The sequence below is a fragment of the Mytilus trossulus genome, chromosome 13 (assembly GCF_036588685.1).
Source record: "Mytilus trossulus isolate FHL-02 chromosome 13, PNRI_Mtr1.1.1.hap1, whole genome shotgun sequence".
NCBI classification, from domain to species: Eukaryota; Metazoa; Mollusca; class Bivalvia; order Mytilida; family Mytilidae; genus Mytilus; species Mytilus trossulus.
In genome coordinates, this window is record NC_086385.1 from 21,332,761 (window position 1) to 21,352,219 (window position 19,459).

The 19,459-nt window shown below is 31.7% G+C and overlaps 1 protein-coding gene across 5 annotated transcripts in view; it reads left to right on the forward strand.

The window, feature by feature from the left end:
* LOC134694836 (voltage-dependent L-type calcium channel subunit beta-1-like) overlaps positions 1 to 15,126 on the forward strand; it is a 51,440-nt gene extending 36,314 nt beyond the window's left edge. For all 5 annotated transcript variants that reach the window (XM_063555908.1, XM_063555907.1, XM_063555905.1 and 2 more), the window contains 10 exons: positions 2,257 to 2,370; positions 3,061 to 3,183; positions 6,095 to 6,240; positions 6,417 to 6,657; positions 7,457 to 7,596; positions 8,244 to 8,350; positions 9,074 to 9,225; positions 10,266 to 10,361; positions 10,679 to 14,372; positions 14,428 to 15,126. In XM_063555908.1, coding sequence (XP_063411978.1) covers positions 2,257 to 2,370; positions 3,061 to 3,183; positions 6,095 to 6,240; positions 6,417 to 6,657; positions 7,457 to 7,596; positions 8,244 to 8,350; positions 9,074 to 9,225; positions 10,266 to 10,361; positions 10,679 to 11,146 — 1,587 coding nt within the window. In that variant the 3' untranslated portion in view covers positions 11,147 to 14,372; positions 14,428 to 15,126. The remainder of the gene's footprint in view (positions 1 to 2,256; positions 2,371 to 3,060; positions 3,184 to 6,094; positions 6,241 to 6,416; positions 6,658 to 7,456; positions 7,597 to 8,243; positions 8,351 to 9,073; positions 9,226 to 10,265; positions 10,362 to 10,678; positions 14,373 to 14,427) is intronic.
* The last annotated feature ends 4,333 nt before the right edge of the window (positions 15,127 to 19,459 follow it).

Here is a 19,459-nt window from a genome sequence, read left to right on the forward strand (position 1 = left end):
TAAAGTGGTCACGGTTAAACTTCAGTCACAGAATCAGTTTAACTTGTTAGATAGCTCATCTTCAATATCACAGGTAAGTCTGTGACAATCTATAAAGTGATCACGGTTAAACTTCAGTCACAGAATCAGTTTAATAAAATCAACGGTACCAATTTTGTTGCACCAGATGCGCATTTCTTATTTAACTTGTTAGATAGCTCATCTTCAATATCACAGGTAAGTCTGTGGCAGTCTATAAATAACCTGCTAGTTGTGGTTTATCTGGATTACTGGTAATGGCCTCTGGCTAAATTATCTGGTTGAGACTGCTTTACATCTCTGTTTTTCAGAATACATGGCCTCAGTCTAGATTATCTGGTTTTTACTGCTTTACTTTGTTGTTTATCTGCATAAGTGACCTCAAGCTCTGTCAAGATAACTTAGTGGTTACTGCTTCAAATACTTGTCTTATGGACTTTGGCAGTGTGTTGGCTTATTGACATCATACCACAACTCCTTGATTTTATATTCATGGCAAAATTTTAATTTTACCTATATTGTGTTTTGAATCAGCACAAATGGTTTAACCATTCATCTTAAAAGTATGATTAATCAAGTTATACATTTACAATATTTAGATTGTAAAAATTAAATCTGACCTATTTATGAGTGACTAAGGGAGAAATCATTACTGGGAATAAGTGACAATGAATAAAATATTGCCAATGCTTTAGTGACTAGGAGTAAAATCATAAATCTTACTTACAAATGAGAGACTATTATTGAATGTTGAATAATAGTAAACCTTACCTAGGAATGAGTTAATTTTGGTAAAATGTTACCTTTGAATGAGTGATCAAGAGTAAATTCCAACCTATGGAAGAGTGACTAAGGATAAAATCTTCCCTACAAATGAGAGACCAACAGTAATATCCTACCTATGAATGAGTGACTAAGGGTAAAATCTTACCTACGAATGAGTGACTTAGAGTAAAATCTTACCTACAAAAGAGTGATTTAATAAGTGTAAAATCCTATTTATGAATGAGTGACTAAGAGTAAATCATTTTGAATGACTGACTTAGGTAAAAGTCTATAAATGTTAATCATTCATTTGATAATAAAATTTCATGGTATATTCATACAGCTTGAACTTTGCTTGTAAGAAAGCAATATTTTCCCTTCCTTTTGACTTGTGGAATATAGGGTTTATATAAAAAAAATATCTATAATACTAAAATTACGAGGTCCAATTTGTCAGCCGTCATCACGTAAAAACGACAAATCACAGAATTAAACTTTATATATAACTAATATTGTACAAAAATGTAGATTAAAAATTACACCACTCCAGGCCCTTTTGTTTTCCACGTAATTAATATTGCCAATAATTAAGAAGTTCCGGGTAGAGTCCGATACCGATACCAATAGTATATTAACCTGTTACCTATTACCTTATCAGTACGTTCCGCATCTGACGGGCGCACCACCAAACGGTGTATTCGGGATTAATATGCTATATACACGGGTCATAATCACAGGGTTGACACTACTAAATTGTCAAATTGTTACCTATTGTAGTATTTTAATCATGAATCAGTAAGACTTTCTAAGATAACAATACGAATACTAAAAGTCTGGACTAAAAATAAGGCATATTGGTACAGTTTTCAATTTGTTAGTGGGCATGACGTAAAACAGCGAATCAAAGAATTTAACTGTATTTATAACTAATACCAATGTTGTTGATTAAAAATACTCCATTCCAGGACCTTTTGTCTTCCAAATAATTAATATTACCAATAATTGATAAGTTTCAGTTCGACGGGTTCAAACAGAAAGATTTGAAAGCAGAGAAAAACTGTGTATCTTATAATCGGCATGACTTTATCAGATGACGATATTAATACTAAAATAAGACTTGCGCATAGTTATATACTTTAATTCAACACGGACCTGTGATGTCACGGGTGTGTTCTAGTATATATAAATAAGGCCATTAGTTTTCTCGTTTGAATTGTTTTACATTCTCTCATTGGGGCCTTTGATAGCTGACTATGCAGTATGGGCTTTGCTCATTGTTGAAGGCTACACAGTGACCTATAGTTGTTAATGTCTGTGTCATTTTGGTCTCTTGTGGACAGTTGTCTCATTGGCAATCATACCACATCTCCTTTTTTTTTTATATATAAAGGAGAGATACATGTGAAAGGTTTTAGAAGTTTGCATTATAAGCAGTAACTTCACTATATAATGACTTTTTGTTTTATATTCCAGGGCTCTGCTGATTCCAATTACAGTCAAGACTCAGACATTTCACTTCAGGACGACAGAGAGGCCCTCAGAAGGGAAACCACACGACAGGCTTTGGAACAACTGACAAAAGCAAAGGTGAATTTCATTGAACGATCATTTTGTGTAAATAAACTGTTTATAAAATGTAGAATCAAAGGTTAATCTTTCCCAAGGTATATATTTCCCAAGTCTTTTTTGGCATATCTTCTTGGAATTGTTGGTTTCTGTCTAACTTTGTTTTAGGATAACAATCCCAGGGGGTGTTAACAATATGTATAAAACTTTTACAAGTATAGTTTTCATGTGAATTTCTTGGATAATAATATTTTGTAATTGGGATGTTTTAAGGTCTACATGTCTGTCACACAGGATTCATCTGACATTGATAAGTGCTAAATATTAAAGGTCCATTTATCAGATACTATAAGAAGTAGGTCAATTATATTTGGTATAGGGAATAATTATACGGTGTACATTTCATCTGACCATGACCTCATTTTTATGGTTCATTGGCCAATATTGATATTACTGGTTTATTTCTAGAATTAGATGCAATAAGCAATAGGTCAAGTCACCCTCAACTATATATGAATAAAGGTTGCTGAGTGGTCTTAAGTAGTCCAACTGCTGTATACCTAGCCTGTCAACACTGAGGGTGTCACTGTGATTCAAATATTTATTAAACAAACACCAATCTGTGGGTCTTATAAGATCTTGTTAAAAGTTACAGTGAAAGTGAATTATATAAACAAAATAATTTCAACCTTATAACTTTTTGAATTGTAGACAAAACCAGTTGCTTTTGCGGTTCGTACCAACGTAGCATACAATGGCTCGGGTGATATGGATTGTCCCGTACATGACCACCATGTTAATTTCGATGTTAAAGATTTCTTACATATAAAAGAGGTAAAGTATTTATATGATCTTCAATGTGCAGTAACTAATTAATGTGATACATCTATAACAAACCTTAGCTTCATTTATTTTGGTCAGCTGTCAAGAAGAAAATCTTAATTGCTTGGTATGTCTTGGCTCATAATACCGCCATTACACATGTTACATAACTATAATCATCCCTCATTAAATTATGAATTTTGCATGGTTTACTTGCCCTAACCTGCAACTTATTGCATATATACATAATTGTAAATTTTATTGATGGTAAATTATTCGCCATGTTATGTTTTTTTCTGTTATCCTAGACTAATAATGGTTATATATTACATCTGTGTAGAGATATGGATTGTGTATGTTGTAAATTGTTGGTGGTTCTTATCAGAGCATTAACTTCTCCTACTGCACCTGGACTGGATGTACTCTACCACAAAAATCAATACTGTAACAGCTATTGTTAACTAATTATTGATTATCAGACACACAGTCTCTACACCATTTATACATAACATATTAGTGGTGTGTTTCATGTGTATTGCATTAAAGGCATACACATATATAATATTACACATCTAAATAAGTTGTTAAACATACAAAAAAATTATTTATTACATATGATTATAAAAATTAAGATTTATGAAGCACCAACCCATTGATTATTGGAAAACCACAAAATTAAATTGTTTAACAAAATATGATTATACTACAAAAGGCTTAGATCGCCTTGTATGGGGACTTTGGCAAAATGAAATTAAATATTACTTTTTTCCAAATCCACAAAAATTTGTGCACGTGTGAACCCACCAAAATGAATCCCAAGTAATATAAATATAGACATCAAGTGGAGGTCACTGTGCGTCTTAAATATTGGACAAGAGCCACCTCTATACATTTTGATGTGTAGAATGTCAAATTTTATCTGGTATTTGCATATCTTGCAAGGTCCTCTGTCAGACAGTTTTCACTTGACCTCGACCTGGTTTCATGGATCAGTGAACAAGGTTAAGTTTTGGTGGTCGAGTCAATATCTCAGATCCTATAAGCAATATGTCAACTATATTTGGTGTATTTAATGATTGATCAGACAATTTATTAAAATCTGACTTACTACTGCTAATTTTAATTTAGATTTAATAGATGTGTTTTGACAAGGAATCAAATTATGGAGTAGTTTTGAAGCAGAACAACAAAGTCAAAATTGTCATTGTGTAGACAGAGCCATACCATTTGTTGTAAACTTCACCTAACAATGTAGATGATAGATTTTCAGTGTTAAGTTAAAATTGTCATGTAGACAGAGCCATACCATTTGTTGTAAACTTCACCTAACAATGTAGATGATAGATTTTCAGTGTTAAGTCAAAATTGTCATGTAGACAGAGCCATACCATTTGTTGTAAACTTCACCTAACAAAGTAGATGATAGATTTTAAGTGTTAAGTTAAAATTGTCATGTAGACAGAGCCATACCATTTGTTGTAAACTTCACCTAACAATGTAGATGATAGATTTTCAGTGTTAAGTCAAAATTGTCATGTAGACAGAGCCATACCATTTGTTGTAAACTTCACCTAACAAAGTAGATGATAGATTTTAAGTGTTAAGTTAAAATTGTCATGTAGACAGAGCCATACCATTTGTTGTAAACTTCACCTAACAAAGTAGATGATAGATTTTAAGTGTTAAGTTAAAATTGTCATGTAGACAGAGCCATACCATTTGTTGTAAACCTCACCTAACAATGTAGATGATAGATTTTAAGTGTTAAGTTAAAATTGTCATGTAGACAGAGCCATACCATTTGTTGTAAACTTCACCTAACAAAGTAGATGATAGATTTTAAGTGTTAAGTTAAAATTGTCATGTAAACAGAGCTAGACCATTTGTTGCAAAACTTCACTTAACAATGTAGATTAAAGATTTTAAGTGTTAAGTTAAAATTGTCATGTAAACAGAGCCAAACCATTTGTTGCAAAACTTCACCTAACAACTTAGATTAAAGATTTTAAGTGTTAAGTTAAAATTGTCATGTAAACAGAGCTATACCATTTGTTGCAAAACTTCACCTAACAACTTAGATTAAAGATTTTAAGTTTCCTTACATTCCCAGGAACTGTATTATTTAAGAAGTTTGCCTGTCTGACAATGTCTGATATTAAATTTTACATCATATTCCAGTCATTGATTAAGCTAATAGAGCTGTCAGTTTCAATTTGTACATATTATAAATAGGAGAAGATGCATGGTTTATTAGTTGATATTGATTGCATTCTCCTGCATTAAGTCTGCACTTGGTTACATATGAATACTGTTCTATGTATTTTCATACAGAATGAAATATTCTAGACTTTCAAGGAGATGTGAATTATTTATGTGGATTGTCAGTCGCATACAAATAAACTTGAATATATTCACATGACCCTGGAAAAGATGTGTAGGAAAATATTCTAGATAGAACATTATTATTGCTATTTTCAAAATGAGAGAAAAACGATCATTTTATTGAGAAAATTCAAATTAAAGCTTTGTAAAGACATTTTGTTGTCCTATAAAAAAGTTTTCAGTATTATTGGTGATATGATGCATTTTTATGTGCCGCTTACATTAGTAAAGGAGAGGGGGGAATAATATCTAGGCTATGAGTCCATCCGTCTGTCTTTACTATAACAGAGTAAAGCTTAAGTTTAAAGATAGTTTACCATAAAGTTGTTGTCACAATCAACATATAAACTTTTTATACATATTTTTTATGATGTGAACTTTATAAAATATATGCCATTATACAGTTTTCCTCCAAGATTTCATGATTAATTGTACAAGAAAATACTATAATTTGAGCTGGTTGTGTTACATATGGACACATTTTCTTGTTTTCGTTATTTTAAAACTAAAATAATAACTGTATGTTTTATATCTTTTCTAGAAATTTAACAATGAATGGTGGATAGGTCGTCTGGTAAAGGAGGGCTGTCCTGTTGGATTTATACCAAGTCCTGCCAAACTAGAAAACATGAAAGTTCAACAGCAGCCTGGGACAGCCGGTGGAAGGGGGGCAAAACTTTACACAGCGTAAGATTCATTGCTTTATTAGTGAATATGAGTTAAACCTTAAGTAGATATTTTGATAATTAGATATGCCTATATCAATGCATGGGTTTTCAAATTCCCTGAAAAGCTCTTTGTGATAGAATTTTGATTTTCATTTATGAGATAGTTATAAGAAATATGAACTTGTACTTTTTCAGTAAAAACCCTTCGTCGTCTAATATAGAGAGTTTATTAGGTGGTGGAGGGACGAACCCATCTAATTCACGTGGCTCAACTCCTCCCACACCAGATTTAGGGGTGATCGGGATGGACACAGAGAATGGGATGGATGGAGGGCAGAGTACAGTTGACGACAGTGATAGTGTCGGAAACTCTAAACAGTCCAGCAGTGTAACACCTCCTAGTGGCAAGGAGAAAAAGAAACCATTTTTCAAAAAGGTATTTATAATGAATATCTGTTTTAAAGAAGAATGAATAATTTGACGGAAAAAAGTGTGTCCAATACAAAATTGACTTAAAAAACCTCTTTTAATGTAAGATAAGGAAGGACATGTGGTATGATTAAGTTTAAACATATTTGTTTATCGTGTATTGGGAAACAAGTTTTGCAACTTATATTAATCCCTTTCCACTTTGCGGGTGCGAGTGCTGCCTTGTAGCGGCATTAGCCTACTCTTTTTCGAAATCTACAAGGGTGTCTTTAACATGCAAGAGATATGGCTCTCTCTCAACACGGGTCAGCCATTTAATTGTCCCCTTCCGACGGACTATCATCGTTTCCTCAAGACCATACTCACAGATGGTGTCAAGGGAGAGCCGAAAATTGAGTTCCTGAAATTTTCATCCCGAACGTGAATAGAACCAGGAACCTTTGTGTTAGTAGTCCGATGCACTAACCACTTCACCACGGCTTTCTTTTCTTGTGGTATGATTGTCAATGAGACAGCAGTTACTATCCACTAAAGTTCAAACAAAGTGAATGCAAGGACTGCAAAATTTTTTGTTTTGTTCGTATAATGCTATGATGTCGTCAGCAGCATCATCGTCTGGAGATAGTCAAGCTATGAATACATGGGCATTATTTCGTTATAACATAAGCACAGATATTTAAAACATTTCAACAGATACAACAAAAAGCATCGCTGTAAGGTATCAAAGCTCAAATATATAATAGCCTTTCAGGACATCATACTTATTTGGATTAGTCATTCATTTGACATATGTTATTTTTTTCCAGTCTGATAGTATTCCACCGTATGAAGTAGTGCCTTCTATGCGACCTATAGTACTAGTAGGGCCTTCATTAAAGGGATATGAAGTAACAGATATGATGCAGAAAGCTTTATTTGATTTTCTCAAACATCGGTTTGAGGGCAAGTAAGTACTTAATTTAAATGAAATTTACTGCCTTATTTGATAAAATCCTTTTAGATCTGCATTGAATGATTCAATAAAAGATTATTACCATCAATGAAAATTGGTACTAGTTATCTCCAAACTTAAAGATATATGTGCACATAAGGCAAACACGAATGGGATTAAGATTTAAATACAATGAAGACAACAAATGTTAAAATCTCATCATTCAAAAAATAAAAATCAAGTTAATAAAAACTATACGAATCACATGAACACCCAAAGGCATGAGAGAGGTTGCTTCTGCCATGTATGTATCACCTGCCATGTGAATTCACACTCAGGCAAAATGTCATAATCAGAAGCTGGACACATTCAGTTAGTTTACTGATCAGACAACTAATCTGGTGTCTAAAATGCATGCAAGATAATCATAGTTTGTCGTAGGTAGACCTTTAATAGAGGTCTCTACTTTCACAAAGTAGTTTACAGAATTTCATACCTTTCAATACAAACCAGTTCTATTATTAAAGGACCTACATTATTGAAAATAGTAGACATAAGTTTCTGTTCTAGATCACAGTATCTCACATTTTAAAGGGCTTATATTGCAATGAATTTAAAGTATGTCCATCATTGAAGTCTTGACATATATGCTTGTTTTTCAGAATCATCATAACTAGAGTATCTGTAGATATATCTTTAGCTAGGAAATCAATAGTTAACAAACCAAATAGGGTACTTGGTACTGGTACCAATAAAATGACTGCTGTTGGTAAGTCACTTACAAACTAAATAGGGAACCAGGGAATGGTACCAGTTAAATGATTACTGTATGTAAGCTTACATGACTCAACATAAGTAGGCATTGATACAATAGATATAGGAAGATGTGGTGTGAGTGCCAATGAGACAACTCTCCATCCAAATAACAATTTATAAAAGTAAACCAGATACAATGATACAATGTCTTTAACCAAAAAAACAAAAAAATTGTGTAGGTCATGATAGCCATGCCAACATCATTACATGTACCGAATGAGATTCTATTCCTAATTGAATTAAAAAGGTGTCAAGAGTAGAAACATTTCTTCAATGTCTTATATAAGACATTAAAGCACCTCCCTTGCCATTTAACAATTATAACAATTATAGCATTACATAGTTACAAGCACAATAAAGAGACGGTATAAAAAAGAACGAAAGCAAAAAGCAAGAGAAAGGTATTGATGATTTTTGTGTACAGGAGACATAGTCTTCTCACATAATTAAGATAAGTTTAACATTTGAGAGGGACTGAGAATCAGAATGGCCTGAACAGAGTTCTGGTAACAGTCAAGTGTTGAATTTTAAAACAGATTTTGGAAACATCTGATAAAAAGTGAAAAAAAACAAAAACAATAAGCAATAGAAAGTTTAAAATGATTATATATAGTTGTTTTGTTTTTATGTTATATAACATAGATAATAAATATAAATTGTAATGTTTTATTTTCAGGCGAGGTTCAGGAAGAAATTGAAAGAATTTTCGGCTTATGTAGACAACTACAATTAGTAGCATTAGATTGTGACACTATAAACCACCCCTCTCAACTAGCCAAGACTTCATTAGCACCCATTATAGTTTATGTAAAAATAGCTTCACCAAAGGTAAGTCACATGACTTTATTGGGACAGCAAGATATCATGTGCATTATTTTTATAATCAACCATCAGTGTTGACATCACTTGCATGTTCAGCTGTCTGTCTGTGCAAGTTAGGTCTAATTCAGAACTTTTAATTGCCTTGATAGAATTTTAATGATACTCAATATTATTAAGTATAGTTGTTGCCATTCAACATTATCTAAAAGGTATACAAATTCCTACTCTAAACCTTAAAGGATAATAATGATGCTTTCTTATATTAAAAAAAAGTCTTTCAATAAAAATGTAATTATTTTGAATATCAGGAATGAATATTTATCTTCAACTGGGTACTTTATTTGGCCTTTTTAACTTTTTTGGATTTGAGCGTCACTGATGAGTCTTTTGTAGACGAAACGCGCGTCTGGTGTATATACTAAATTTATTCCTTGTATCTACGATGAGTTTATTTATAGAGTAACAAGAGAGAGGAGAATGATACCAAAGGGATATTCAAACTAATAAGTACTACTATTAGCCACCTGGCATAAAAAACAACAAACAAACAAACAAAAAAAATACACTAAACAACATACAAAGACTGGTAAACATGAACCCCACTAAAAACTTGGATTGAAATGTCATAAAGAGAAACACATTTTGATATATGGTATAGCAGACTGTATCAATCAGTGTCAATCAAGGGAAAAATACATTTTTGTTTAAATTTTGTTAAACGCTATTTTATGAAGTTTTCTTTTGATCTTACTGACTGATAATTTCCTTTCTCAGCAAAGCAGAGTGATATAAAAAATTATCGATAAAAACCAAGGATACGTTGTCAATTGAATTGTGTACCAATTAGAATAAATAGTGAAAAAAAACAGATTATCATTGATCATCTCAAGTAGAATGCATTTGTCACTTTCTTCATACTGGCTCAAGTGAGAAAAACAATCTCATTGAGATGACCTAAAATAAAATTTAAGAACACATTGCATAACCCTGGTGTAAATAGCCAAAATTTTGCTTAATTAGTAAATGATGATACTTTTATATTTCAGGTATTACAGCGATTAATCAAATCTCGTGGGAAAGCCCAGAGTCGTAACATGAATGTTCAGCTGGTAGCTGCTGATAAGTTAAACCAGTGTAGTTCTGTAAGTACATTCATTAGATATAAGAAGACGTGGTATGAGTGCCAATGAGACATAAATGGTATTTCTCTCCATTTGCTTTGATGATTGTTGGTAATAAGAAAAGGAAACATTCAGGAGTAAGGGTTTATGATTTGACAATTCTGGTGTTGTAAGAGATATAAGATCTTTAACAAATAAAACAATTGTCTCAGAGAATAATTAACTATTCGAGTTCATGTATCATTTAGTTAGAATGTCAAAAAATTATTTGAAATAGAGCTGGCTAGAGATTTAAACTTCAAATTTAGTTATGTCCTTTTATTTATTTTTATTTACAGGACATGTTTGATGTGATTCTGGATGAAAACCAATTAGAAGATGCATGTGAACATTTAGCTGAATATTTAGAAGTTTATTATCGCGCTGCTAATCCTCCTGATCTGACACCTCATCATACGCCACGTCATCACGGGCACAGCCCTCACTCCCCGACGTCTCTCAGCAGGCATAATACAATGCCTGCCCCACATGGTTCACAACATCATCGTCATTCAATGTCTCCTGAACGTGGACATGATAGACGTGAAAGACACTCACATGAACATGATGCAGGACGAACTTACGATAAAATGCATGAACGTGATATAAGGAATGAACATAGGGAATATGATAGACGTAGGGAGCATGAATATAAACATGATGACAGGCTTTATAGTGATGAACAAGATTCTATAGATCCCAGGTACGGATCACCATCAAGAAACTCTAAGTTTAAACCAATTAAACAAGCCAGTATAGACATTTAACCAATCAATTTTTGTCCGTTTGAATATTCAATTTATCCAATCACCATGGTTATACTGTTAACCAATCAACTAAGACATGATACATAGCAGACCTAACCAATCAACATGTTTGTTACTGTATAGATATGGAATTGTTATGGAGTAGCACAGCCATTTTATTAACTGATTTCCAATTTAACCAATCAACATTGCTTGTAACTGGATGATTATCCAATCAACAATGACTGAGAGTTATCTCCCTCTTTCAAATAAAATCATGTGATTTTTGAATTTTTTCACCTTTTAACTTATAATATTAACACATGAATGGAAAGTTTTATGCTATGTTTTATTGAGTATGAATGTGTTTGTATACATGGATAAGAAGTAGTATATAGTAAAGCTGCTGAAATTAAAACATGAAGCCTTCATCCTTTTTACATGTGGAAAACCTAGAAATCATTTGTAATTCAGATATTTTCAGAAATGTTGTTTTGAAATGAGATAACAATCTGTTTTTAGAATGTTCTGTTTTCTGGTCTTTTGAACTTTGAAGTAAAGCTGTGTCTTTTGTAGAACAATGATAACTCACTACAAGATTTGAGAATCAGATATTTTAATTGTAGTGGTCTTCAGTCAAACACATATTTAATTGAAAATATTCTTGTCTTTTATGTATAGTATACATTTTTTTAAGAGGCCACCAGGTACATACCGGTAATTATTTTTTGGCTGGGTTGAGGACATATTGGTGGCCCTGAACTTTTTTAGGCTCATTGGTCATGTCTCTTTCACACTTTCTCTATTCTATTTTAAGTGATGTAGTAATTTTCAGTTTCTATGAAGGAGGTGAAATGTTGCATTTATTAATATTAAGTTGATCATGATTGATGGCATTCAGTCTGAAGAAATATAAGATGTATGATTGGCATTTGTTTGCTGTTATTTTATTTATTGACATAAACTCAACTTGGTTGTCAATTAACCTCAGTAATTTTCATACAATTATAAACTGAATTATACCATTAATGTATAGAACTGAATTATACCATTAATGTATAGAACTGAATTATACCATTAATGTATAGAATAGTGGAAAATGTTTTCCCAAATTATCTTAACTGTATATTTAACATTTTACAAATACATGGAAAGGATGGAGGCTTTATAAAAATTGATGCATATAAAAATGTATTTGATTTTTAAAAATTTATTTGATTTAAGAATACATTTTTTTCTAATTAATTTATACTGTATGTGCAATAGGTGATCTACACAAAAATGCAATGATTTTTATTCTGTATATTACTTACGTGCAATCTGCTACCAGTAAATGTAAATGTAGGTTTATGTTGCATAACCTTACAATTAAGTAAACTTTGTTTAATTCTTTACTATGAGCTTTCAGGGAATGATGGTAAAACTTGATGAAGTTGAGTATTAATAATTTTGTTTAGATGCTACCTAGCCACTTTTTAATGAAAACAATTTAGGAATCCTTTAATTTGCAAGTAAAGTACATGTAGATTTACTTACTGAATACAAATTGAATTGAGTCTTTTTGTAGTAGTTGTCATCTATTATTCATTTAAGTAGTTACTTTTATTATTGAATAATATTATTACATTACTATATATTGAGATTTATAGAGGAAATTTTAATGATATTTTGAAGAAAAAAATTTATCAACAATGTAAGGTTGGATTTGTAAACCAAATTACTACAAGCATAATAATAAACTTTCTCATAGACATATACTCCACATCTTTCATCATAATATTTGTGTAAGAATCTCAGTTTTAATGGTTAGGATGAATCTCAATTTTATAAAGTTGTATTTATAAATCAAAAGAATATTTATACTATGATATAACACCCTGATATTTTTTGTTTTTCCATTTTACATGTAAATCATAGCATACATGTGATATACAAAAGCTGTATTTATTTACGCTGTTAAGTGCTTTCAAAGATTGAATCCATATTGGATAAATTCACAACAGCCTATAGAATAGAAATATCAGACCGGATTGGCTGAGTGGCCCTCTTAATTTGTGAAACTGCTCAAGCCTGTCATTGCACTAGTAGGGTTTTAAATTATTTTATTTAATTTACATATATTTTCCAAATATTTTTGAATTACACTGCCACTGGTTATTAAAACATTTTCTTACTTAAATCTGACCAGAATGATGTTTTACAAGCACATTAAAAGTGGGATGGAAACAAAACAAGCATGACATACTATCATTATCAGAAAAAGCCTACAGGTACTTCTTACAAATAACAAACAGCAATATGATGAATAATGTATCCACAATTGGTGCATTCAAAATTGAATTAGTTTTAAAATCTGAGATATCACATGTATGTTAATGAGATTAATATATATATTTTTTTCTTTGTACAAAATATTTACTATTATTTTAAGTGCAATATTTGATTGTTTACACATTCATTGACCAAAAGAAGTTTTGTTATTTCTAGTAAACCGGTTTTAGTAAAAACAACAAATCAGTACTTCAAATGGAAACTTGCTGTTTCTGTTTGAGGGAAAATTAAAAGTATATAGTGACAAAACTGCATATACTTGAGAAATCTGCACATATAATTGTCTGTCTGTATACTTTTGGGGATTGGACAGTAACAATGCAACATATAATTGTATTTGATCATCCCTTATTAAACAATTAGTTATTTTAAAGGTCTGCATTAAACAATTACTCACTAGTAAATGTAAAATTTCTAAATTAGTATACTCAAACTGTGAAAATAACAAAACAATGATTTGGTTTAGGTTGTGACATATATACATACTTTAATATTTACTTTGAACTTAATGGTTGTGAGATATTAAAACATAAGAAAAAGATTACATTTATGCTTAATAAACTAAAATTTAAGATTATAAGTACAGTTATTAAATGTTAAGGGATTTTTTAAAACCTAGTGCATAATAAAACTTCGTATTTAAAAAAAAATAAATTAAACTATAAAGTGTGCATTATTTTTGTCTTGGTACATTTGTAAGTTATATTTCTTGACCCCATTTTTCTCTATGAAAGACATCACACCATGGGTTAGGATCAAGGAGGTGGATAACTATAATTACCCCCATGTTATTTTACTCAGATTCTACATAAAGATCTGGTATATTTTTCTTTAAATGCACTGAATTTCTTGTAAAACCAAAGGGTACAAACATACAAAATCCAAAGAGAAATCCAGAAACATGAATATTCATGTTGTGTTGACAGAAATCCAGAAACATGAATATTCATGTTGTGTTGACAGAAATCCAGAAACATGAATATTCATGTTGTGTTGACAGAAATCCTGAGAGTCTTTTCTCTTACGTAATTTCATTTTCATTTGACTAGGAAATAATTTACTGTGTCTTATATACAACTTACACTGACTCACGCAGGTTAATCCATGTCACATGGTTATTACTATTATAAAACATTTACATAAAGAACACATGCAGCTGTAGCTATGGTTACATGATTACCAGATGACGACAAGTAGAAATTATATCACTACAGATTTCTAGTTGGTCAAAATTTGTGAAAAATGTCACTAAATCCTGGATTTAACATGGTTATTCTGTGAACATTCTAGATTTTTTATATTCTGATGAAACAAAGAAAACAAATAACGTTTTTCTGCAACCTTATGGAAAATGGAAAATGGGTTTTCATGTTCAGTTGTGCAAGTACTGAATAAATGTAAGAAATTACATATTGACAATAATAGACAACTAACAACTGTTTAAACTTTTTTGTTTGTTAATGACATTATATTTTACAAGGTCTTGATATTGGCTATTACCCATAACAGTTTAGTTTATTTTGCAGAATGTTTGGTTGTTAAAGTGTATGTAAGGTTGTTCACTAATGTTATATATGAAATCATTTAAGCTTCTACAAACTTGTACAATTTTTCACTCATATTACTCCATTTTTGTTGGATTTGTAAATAAAAACGGATTTTTATCTCCAGACGTGTTATTTTTACAGTGTTTGTTGGAGATGACAAATAGTCACACTGGTAATTTTTGAAGCAGCAGTGGTTTAAGGGTTAAACATTGCAAATACCTAATTATACTATCACTTCTCTTCACCTAAGTATCTCAAATTAGTAAAGTGATACCATCATTGCTGTATGGATTACAAAATGTAAACTACCATCATTGCTGTATGGATTACAAAATGTAAACTCCATTTATCACTTTGAGACCTACAGGAGATTAAACTTGACCAGTGTAAAATCAACTTCAAAAGGAATTATATAAACATATAAAAAAGAACTCTGCACAAACAGACCAAATGACACAGAAAATAACAATTACAGGTCACTGTACAGCCTTCAACAATGAGCAAAGCTCATACAGAATAGTTGGCTATAAAAGGCCCTCATTAGAACACATTGGCAATATTGTCGATCTGTGACCATGATAATTTATAAAGTATTTGTATTGACTTCTAATGTAGTCACAACTTGTTGGAGTGCTAGCAATACTGTTCTTTCTGAACTTGTCCTTGTTTTCTTTATAACACAGCCCAATCATATCCCTGCAAAGTAACTAAGAGGATTACAAGTGGCAACCTATCAATCCAACAAGACACAACATTAAATACTGCTGAAGAACAAACAATTTCTGAACCTGTCTCACATCCTTCAGCTACTTATTATGGGGACTGTGGATTCATTTATTGTTATGGTTACACATTTTTGTGGATATTTGGTTTTGCCGGAGTCTGTACTTGTCAATAAATTATAGAAAATGTGTAATTCTTTGGAAAATAGATTGATGGTTGTAAGTATCCTTCTTATTCTAACGAACAGTATGTCAGTCCTTAATACTAGTAAATGAGTCCTTGTTCATTTTATTGCACCTTTGCTAATAGCAGGGTTATCTAATGATATCTATGATAATCATGTTGTCCCTCCAATAATGGCTTAATTAGTGAGGATAAAGGTAATCAAACTTATGCCAGACTGCTGAAAGCACTAACAATATGATTTCCCATATTATTTGTCTCAAAGTAGCACAACTCTTTTCATAGGACCGCAAAAATTGAAAAAAAAATTAATTGTATATTGGTATCACGTTGGCGTCATCGTTTGCTACGTTGTGTCGTCCGAAGACTTATGGTTTTCGCACTATAACTTTAGTATGATGAACAAAAATCTGTGAAATTTAAACACAAGGTTTATAACCCTAAAAGAAAGATTGGAATTGAATTTGGAAGTTTGGGTCCCAACAGTTAAGGAATTAGGGGCCAAAAAAGGGCCCAAATAAGCATTATTCTTGGTTTTTCGCATAATAACTTTAGTATAAGTAAATAGAAAACAATGAAATTTAAACACAAGGTTTATGAACACAAAAGGAATGTGGGGGTGGATTTTGGGAGTTTTGGTCCAAACAGTTTAGGAATTAGGGGCCAAAAAAGGGCCCAAATAAGCATTTTTGTTTTGTTTTCACACCATAACTTTAGTATGAGTAAATAGAAAACAATGAAATTTAAACACAAGGTTTATGAACACAAAAGGAATGTGGGGATGGATTTTGGGAGTTTTGGTCCAAACAGTTTAGGAATAAGGGGCCCAAAGGGGCCAAAATTTAACTTTTTTTGATTTAATCAAAAATTTTATAATTGGGGTTCTTTGATATGCCGAATCTAACTGTGTAAGTCATGTATATAGATTCTTAATTTTTGGTCCTGTTTTAAATTGGTCTACATTAAGGTCCAAAGGGTCCCCAAAATTAAACTAAGTTTGATTTTAACAAAAATTTAATTCTTGGGGTTCTTTGATTACTGAAATTAACATGTACTTAAGATTTTTTTATTTTTAGCCCAGTTTTCAAGTTGGTCCAAGTTGGGTTCCAAAATTAAACTTTGTTTGATTTGAACAAAAAATAAATCTTTGATAGGCTGAATCTAAACATGCACTTAAATTTTTATTATGGGCCAAGTTTTTTTGTTGACAATTATTGATATCAATTCAAAAAGACGTCACAATGATGTTATGGAAAAGCAACATTTATGTTTATAATTTACTGGAATAGTTTTATTGTCGAGCCTGCAAGTTTTGTTGTAGAAAGCTCGACATAGGGATAGTGATCCGGCAGCGGCGGCTACGGCAGCGGCGTTAGCTAACTTCTTTAAAGCTTTAAATTTTAGAAGGTGGAAGACCTGGATGCTTCATACTTTGTATATAGATGCCTCATGTTATGAAGTTTCCATCAGTCACATGTCCAATGTCCTTGACCTCATTTTCATGGTTCAGTGACCACTTGTAAAAAAAGTTCAGATTTTTTGTAATGTTGAATTCTCTCTTATTATAAGTAATAGGATAACTATATTTGATATGTACGTACCTTGCAAGGTCGTCATGTCTGTCAGACAGTTTTCACTTGACCTCGACCTTATTTCATGGATCAGTGAACAAGGTTAAGTTTTGGTGGTCAAGTCCATATGTCAGATACTTTAAGCAATAGGGCTAGTATATTCAGTGTATGGAAGGACTGTTAGGTGTACATGTCCAACTGGCAGGTGTCATCTGACCTTGACCTCATTTTCATGGTTCAGTGGTTATAGTTAAGTTTTTGTGTTTTGGTGTGTTTTTCTCATACTAAATGCAACAGGTCTACTATATTTGTTGTATAAAATGATTGTAAGAAGTACATGTCTAGCGGGCAGATGTCATGTGACCCTGACCTCATTTTCATGGTTCAGTGGTCAAAGTTAAGTTTTTGAGTTTTGGTCTTTTTATCTAATACAATATGCCATAGGTCAACTATATTTGGTGTATGGAAATGATGATTTTATTTTCTTTATGTTAGTCGCGCAGGTTTTATTTGACTGTGACCTCATTTTCACGCTTCATTGCTCAGTGTTAAGTTTTTAGGTTTTGGTCTATTTTTTTTCAACTATAAGTAATAGGTCAACTATATATGTTGTATAGAAGCATTGTTAGCTGTACATGTCTGCCTGGCATGGTTCATCTGACCTTGACCTCATTTTCAAGGTTCATCGGTCTTTGTTTAGTTATCATAATTAATGTTAAGTTTATGTGACAGTTGTAATAAAGCTTTATGCTTAGGACTATCAACATAATATCAATGATTAGTACAGAAGGCGAGACATTTCAGTGTGTGCACTCTTGTTGGCTGTTGAACAGCATCTGAGGTAACATGCATGAAACTCTTTTATGTGTTTTGTTAAACAGTATCCTTGAGATAGAATTTATGGAACCTCATGAAACTGATCATGTTTAGAACATTGGAAAACAAAACACTAGACCTCATTACACTGGTCATTCATATGTTTCACTTTAGACATAGTTAACCTCTGTAAGACTTTAAAGGTTATTTTTTTGAGGGGTTGGGAGGGAAATCTCTTTGATGTATTATCATGATCTTGTATTTATATTACTGGATTAGAGAAGAGTGTGTAATTCAAATTTATGGTATAAATGAGTTTTTATTTCCTTTTGGTTTTCCAAAAAAACTGAATAGGAAACATTTTGAAAAAAAGATAGAATCAGCAATTGTTTAAAAGTTTCAAATCTTCATTTGGCAAATATTTATAATAGTCATCTGAAGTAGTTTTCAATTTTTTGGTTGAATCTTAAAAAAATCCAAAATACAATGCTCATTTATTTGATGTAACCTTTGTTAGGACCTAAAATAAATATCCAGAGACCAGTATGATTGACCAGTGTTTAATTGTTGATATAAAGGGTGAGTGCAAGATATCATTGTGTCAAAGAAATTCATTTTCATATAAATCAGTTTGTTATTTGTGCATTATACAAATAAAGTATAATTAGTATCTCTTATACAAAACATTTCTATTGTATTTGTGCAGTTTATTTTACATGCAAGGACAGATGTCTGCAGGAATATTAAAAGTCCTTTTAAGTTATTTTAGTTGCTTGAAATTCAGGTATACATGAAAATTGTTCTTTCAACAGATGTTGGGTTTTTAGACAGGTTTAGTGCCATTTTCAGTTTTAGGCCTACAGCATTGTTTCAAAGTGAGGTTATCTGTTATCATTTCACAGAATACTCTACTGCAACAAGAATACACTATCTGATATGGTATTCAGAGTAAATAATGACTAAAAAAAACGAAATAGACCTTGTGTAAAAAAAAAGATGATGTGGTATGATTGCCTATAAGACACTTGTTACCCTCCACTAGCGACAAAATGAAACAGAAATAACAATTATAGGTCACTACATGTATGGCCTTCAACCATGACCAAAGCCCATTCCGCAAAAATATGTATAAAAGACCCCATTATTACAAATCATAGAAAACA